The 5,734-nt window shown below is 39.3% G+C and overlaps 1 protein-coding gene across 4 annotated transcripts in view; it reads right to left on the minus strand.

Annotated features, from left to right (window-relative positions):
* Positions 1-797: 797 nt before the first annotated feature.
* The window catches only part of LOC138015277 (uncharacterized), a 27,307-nt gene continuing 22,370 nt past the window's right edge, over positions 798-5,734 (minus strand). For all 4 annotated transcript variants that reach the window (XM_068862259.1, XM_068862257.1, XM_068862256.1 and 1 more), the window contains 4 exons: positions 4,057-4,521; positions 3,322-3,393; positions 2,346-2,418; positions 798-1,222 (listed from right to left, as the gene is read on the minus strand). In XM_068862259.1, coding sequence (XP_068718360.1) covers positions 1,085-1,222; positions 2,346-2,418; positions 3,322-3,393; positions 4,057-4,521 — 748 coding nt within the window. In that variant the 3' untranslated portion in view covers positions 798-1,084. The remainder of the gene's footprint in view (positions 1,223-2,345; positions 2,419-3,321; positions 3,394-4,056; positions 4,522-5,734) is intronic.

Consider the following 5,734-nt stretch of genomic DNA (forward strand, 5'->3'; position numbering starts at 1 on the left):
GTTCTCGCCTTTGAAGGTTTTTATAATCTGTCTCTCTATTAACTATGAGCAAATGGTTCAAGTTTTCTCTTACAAGAAGGCCACTAAACCCTTGGTTACCCTGATGCGCTAGTAACGTCTGACGAAGCCTCATTGGTGAAAGTACCCTGGGTGTCAGAGGTCACTTTTTCCGTTCGGAGGGGGAAAATACACCGCGAACAGACGGGAAGCGCCGTGTGGAAAAAAAATAACCTCCGGTTCCGCGAATACTGAACCTCATTTCTGTGCTGATTTGACGGCTGAGAAACCACGCTTCTCCTAGCCAATCACAGTTATTACTTCATTTGAAGAACCAATCAACGAACTAGGACAAATTCTGTGTCAATTTGATGATTGGAAATGAATTTCTCGTCTCTTGCAACCAGGGGCTCGTCTCTCGCCTTCCATTTCGGTTTTTCAGAAATACTATTTTTTTCAACGGGCCTCTGGAACCAGGGTATGGTGAAAGGAGTCTAGCGATTGATTGCACCGAATAATAATAATAATAATAATAATAATAATAATAATAATAATAATTTATTGATTTCTATAACGCATTACCATGACGCAATGATCTAATGCGCTTTACAAAACAAAATTAGGAATGCTGTGGTCTCGGAGAAGTATCAATGATTATTTCAGGGGCTCACAAATCATTTAGTCACCATGAAACAACCTTTCTATCTTTTCTTTAAAAAGTTGTTTTGCAAAAAGTTTTTTTCCGATTGTAGACTGCACAACGGTCCTTTACAGTCCCATAAATTTACTGGAGTCTGTTATGAGAAGGCTAATTATGATACATTTATTAGTTACGTCAATTTTATTTCCACATCAAGTAAAAGACAAATTTTCATGTTGTAGAAGCAAAATGGTTGTTATAAAACTACTTCACGTAACACCTTAGAAATTTCTTGATTTTACAACACTTCCTTTCCTGATTGTTCCTTTCCACTTTGCTTCCGCAGTTCTTCGATGTTTCTTTCACACTGTTGGCTAGTAAGATTCCCTTCTTTTATAAAATCCTCTTCTTAAACCAAAGCATGACTCAAACAAATTGTCGGAATATTCATATGACGAACGATGCACTGTGTTCTTCGCTTTCTATGATTCCATTGAGCTGTGCGTAGAGTTTCAAGAGCTCGTTTTTCAGTTTGGCCAAACGAACCTTGTTGTTGATTTCGCTGACCTTCTTTTCGCGCTCAAGCTACAAAATCAATCAATCAATCAATCAATTCACTGAATTGATTATCAATACCTTCATCCATCAATAAATAAATAAATCAATCAATAAATAAACAAATAAGCAAATACAGCCAATAAATCAATCTATCAGTCCCTCCCCTCAAAATATAAATTTGCGTTATTTTAATCGCTTCGTGACTATTTCAACGTTTTTAATATGACAAGGGTGTAGTGATTCCTCAAAGATGACACCAGTCGGAACGGCACTCCATTTTAGGAGAGAAAATGAAAATTCATCCTCAAGTGCTGACGTTCTTCATAAAACCAAAAACTTGGCTATTTCACGTTGTTGTTTTGCTGACGACGGCAACGAAATGGACAAAAGTGAAAAACGCACGTGCAGGGCGTGAGAAGCTATTGTTTTTAACCACTAAATATGCAAATTCGTGACGTTCTCGTTGCCGTCGCCGTTGTCGTTGCTTAAGCTCCCTATTCAGCCAGACAGATAACGTCTCAGTCCATCCATACGACCGTTCCCTTGTTAAATTATAATGCACAAACTAAGTGACTACATGGTGAGACAAACGATTAAACGTCTTATTATTTATTTACCACTACGGTGGCCAATAATTACCTCTTTTACGACAACGTTCTTTTGTTCTTCGGTGGATGGATCGAGTCAGTAAGCAAGTAGGTCATTAGGGAGCTTAAGCAACGACAACGGCGACGGCAACGAGAACGTCATCTAAAAATATAGATTCGCTTTATTTTAATCGCTTCGTAACTATTTCAACCTTTTTAATATGACAGGGGTGTGGTAGTTTCTTAAAAATGACATTGGTAGGAACGGCGCTTAATTTAGGGGAGAAAATGGTAATTTATCCTCAAGTGCTAACGTGGTTCATATAACCTCAAGTTTGGCTATTTCACATTGTAGTTTTGCTGACGACGGCAAAGAAATGGACGTGCAGGACCTGCAAAGCTATTGTTTTTGCCTACTGTATATGCAAATTTGTGACGCTCTCGTTGCCGTCGCCGTTGTCGTTGCTTAAGCTCCCTAATATCTTTGAAGATACCTCGGACCTTTGCAATATAAAATCTCATCTTGTTGGTGAAATTCTGGAAAATTTGCTCTTTCAGCTTACCTCTTTCTGTAGTTGTGGATCAAACGCCGCCTCCAGTTTTTCTCGTTCATACAAAATTTCTTGCTCGGCTTTTCTAAAATCAATGCATGAAGACACAAATCGATAAATCACGCACGACTGCCAGAATGCAACTGTAATTTTGGCAATATCAAATACCTGATCCATCCCATATTCATCAATTATTATTTACGCAGTATCTATCAAGTCAAATAGCCAGAATTTGGTCACTTGGTATATGTTAAAATTGGGAAAAATGAATAAAGCAAGACTTAAGGCCGGTACACACGAGGGAGCTTGCTCCCGCAGCACGCTCCTGCAACACGCTCCCGGAGCAAAGCTCCCTCGTCTGCACCAACGATTTCTAGCGAAAAAATATGTTGCGCAACAAAACTTTTGCTCCCGAGTTTTGCTCCCTCATATCAAACTGGTTTGATACGAGGGAGCAAGCTCCAGGGGCAAATCTGTTGCACGAGTCTGTTTCAGGAGCAAGCTCCCTCGTGTGTACTGAAATTTGCTTGCCGTGAAATGACGTGTCTCCAGTTGGCCAATCAAATTGGCTTATTTTTTTCATCCATAAGAGTTCCCATGCCCCAATCGGGTTTTTCATCATTTAGCTCCCTCGTCGTGTCCTTCGTGTGTACTGGTTGGGGTACTTACCCGGGAGCGTGTTTCGGGAGCATGTTTCAGGAGCAAGCTCCCTCGTGTGTGCCGGCCTTTAAGCACCGCAAGGCGCTTGTACAACGTTTCACAATGGTTGAGGATCGAAGAGCTCATTAGCCATCATTGCTCATTAGACTTTACTTTTCTTACTAAAAACATTCTTTGGCTTTGCTCATAACCGAAGCAAACGGCTTAAGGCGAAATCAAGATGGTGTCCGACAGAATTCTAATACAACTTCAACAAGTCTTCTCAGTCGGGTAAGATAGATCACTCCCTCTACAACAAGAAAAAACAGGAAACTAATTTCTGTCACACCTGGCCAAGTTGATTTCTTTTTCTTGTTGCACCTGTACTTCCTTTAAGTGAATTTGGGCTTTTAGAGCATCCCTGGCGATTGCAAGAAAAAAAAAAGTTACAACTTGAGGAGGGCGAGTAGAGAACTTACTTTCCATCAATGGCAGCTCAGTTTAATTAGCCTTTGACTCCAAAGCTGGCCTAAACCGGCCAGACTTAGTATTTTACTCTGTCTAACGCCAGACGATTTTACTCGTCAATGGGGAACCCCTGGGAGTCAATGGGTTAAATCGTAGGCGGTTTTCGGTCGGAATTTTACAGTACGGACCATTACCATGGAAACGGTCAGTTTCCGTATTTTCACTGATGGAAGACGAAGATTACGAAAATTCACAAAGCGGAGAAGTGTCCGCTCGCTCAAAGAAACGATGCCATATATCAGTTGATCAGCTGGCCATAAGGCACAAATGTAAAGATTTCGCTTCTGAAAGACTCTTTTGTTTTACTTTTGGGGGTCAAGATTTTCCTGAGATACTTGACATTCCATTACCACAGGTTCCTCCTTTTAAATTCCCGGTATACTTTTCCTTCCTTGATTTTAAACGTGATTTGAGGATTTTTAGGAATCCTAAATGTGTGAGCCTTAGTTCTTCATTCCACTCAGTTTCGACCCAAAAACAAAAAAAATTCTGGGGCACTACTCCTTAATTTTCACCAAGAGACGTCCTTGACTTGGAAAGAGTGGCAAGAACTCACCTTTCCTCTTTGCATAAAGCACCTTCAGCTGTTTCTCCAGAGCCACTCCAGTTAATACAGTTCTCTAGACTGTCATTTTCACGCTGTATCCTTTTCAATTCTGTCTTTTCTGGACTAGGGGTATGTAAAGATCTGGTCATGTTGCTCTCCATTATGCTACTATTTGCAGAGTCATGGACAGGTCCTCGAGCTGCTGTGTTTTTCAATGATCCGAGTCTTCTGCTGCCACACTCTACGTTTGTAACTCTAGATGGAGATACACTTGGTATCTCAATACTTCCATATTGATCTTTGGCTTCACGTTTCTCCAAATGTTTATCTGAGAACACTTCAACTGCAACTTCCTCTGAATCCCTACTAGTCAAGCTGTCACTAGCTTTAGGGTCTGGAGATCGTGATGAAGATGGCTTTCCTTTTGAGACAGCACTTTCATTTTCCCCTGGGGTCATGTGATGATGATGATGTCTTTAATAAACAATAAAATAAAAATGAATACATATCCTATGTTACATAAACGAGAACTGCATGTGTAATGAATTTACAATAATATACTGTAGCTAAAATTGAATTATGTAATTATAAGAGGTTGTGTTCAAAAATGAGTGCTCTGTTCTGTTAAAAAAATTCAGTATAGTACTCTGTGTAACGGATATCCATTCCAAACAACCGTTTATTGTGAGAAGCAAACATGTTCTTAAGTCTGATCTAAAAGAACCTGTCTTGCTCCTATGGTTGAAGGCATTACTTTGGTTTGAAGATCAGCCTGAACTTTGCGTCACTTGAGCTCTTATTCCCGCTTCACGCATTTGAGGAGATTGCACAAATTCCAGCGATAATATGGAAAATAATTAATTTAAAAGAGACAGTGCACAACTGAAACTGCGATGTTTCACTTGAAAATATTGCCTTTGATGACATTGAAAAAAGGCAAACGCATCTAAAATAATAATAATAATAATAATAATAATAATAATAATAATAATAATGGTACCAATTGTTGTAGGATCATTGGGAAGTGTAACAAAGTGAACAAGTGGCTGGGAAAGTTGAATGTCAAAATTAGCATTTCATTACAACAGAAAACTACGCTACTGGGAACGGCGAGGATTTTGAGAAGGGTGTTGGAGCTCTAGAGTAAGAAGAAAACTCTAAGGGACCTTTGGTCATGGACTATGACCCGCTCCCTTAGAAAACAAACCGGAAAAAGATCATCCAGTTCACAAAGATGATGATAATAATAATAATAATAATAATAATAATAATAATAATAATAATAATAATGAAAAAACTATCTCAGGAAACGTGAGGGCTCACATTTATAAAAAAGTATCTCTCGTATACATTGCTGAATTCCAATTTAAATAGGCATCGCTTGAACCTTTCGGTGGAAACTTTGGGTAGTACATAGTTATGACCACGTGACCTTAAGGATTTATTCCGTGTCATGGGTAATAAAACGTTCAGTGGATGCGAAGAATTCCCAGTTATATTGTCCCACATCTTTCTGTCGCGTTTTTCAATGATTTCATTTATGTTGTACTGCTTACTTGTGTATCTAAACCTGTACGCTCGACGAAAGAAATTGTCAATTTGGTAAAGGTCCTTGGTATCATATGCACACGCCCGCGCCTCAATAGCAAAGTAGAACACTGAGATTATTAGGCTATTGAACGAGTCG

This window comes from Montipora capricornis, chromosome 9 (genome assembly GCF_036669925.1).
Source record: "Montipora capricornis isolate CH-2021 chromosome 9, ASM3666992v2, whole genome shotgun sequence".
NCBI classification, from domain to species: domain Eukaryota; kingdom Metazoa; phylum Cnidaria; class Anthozoa; order Scleractinia; family Acroporidae; genus Montipora; species Montipora capricornis.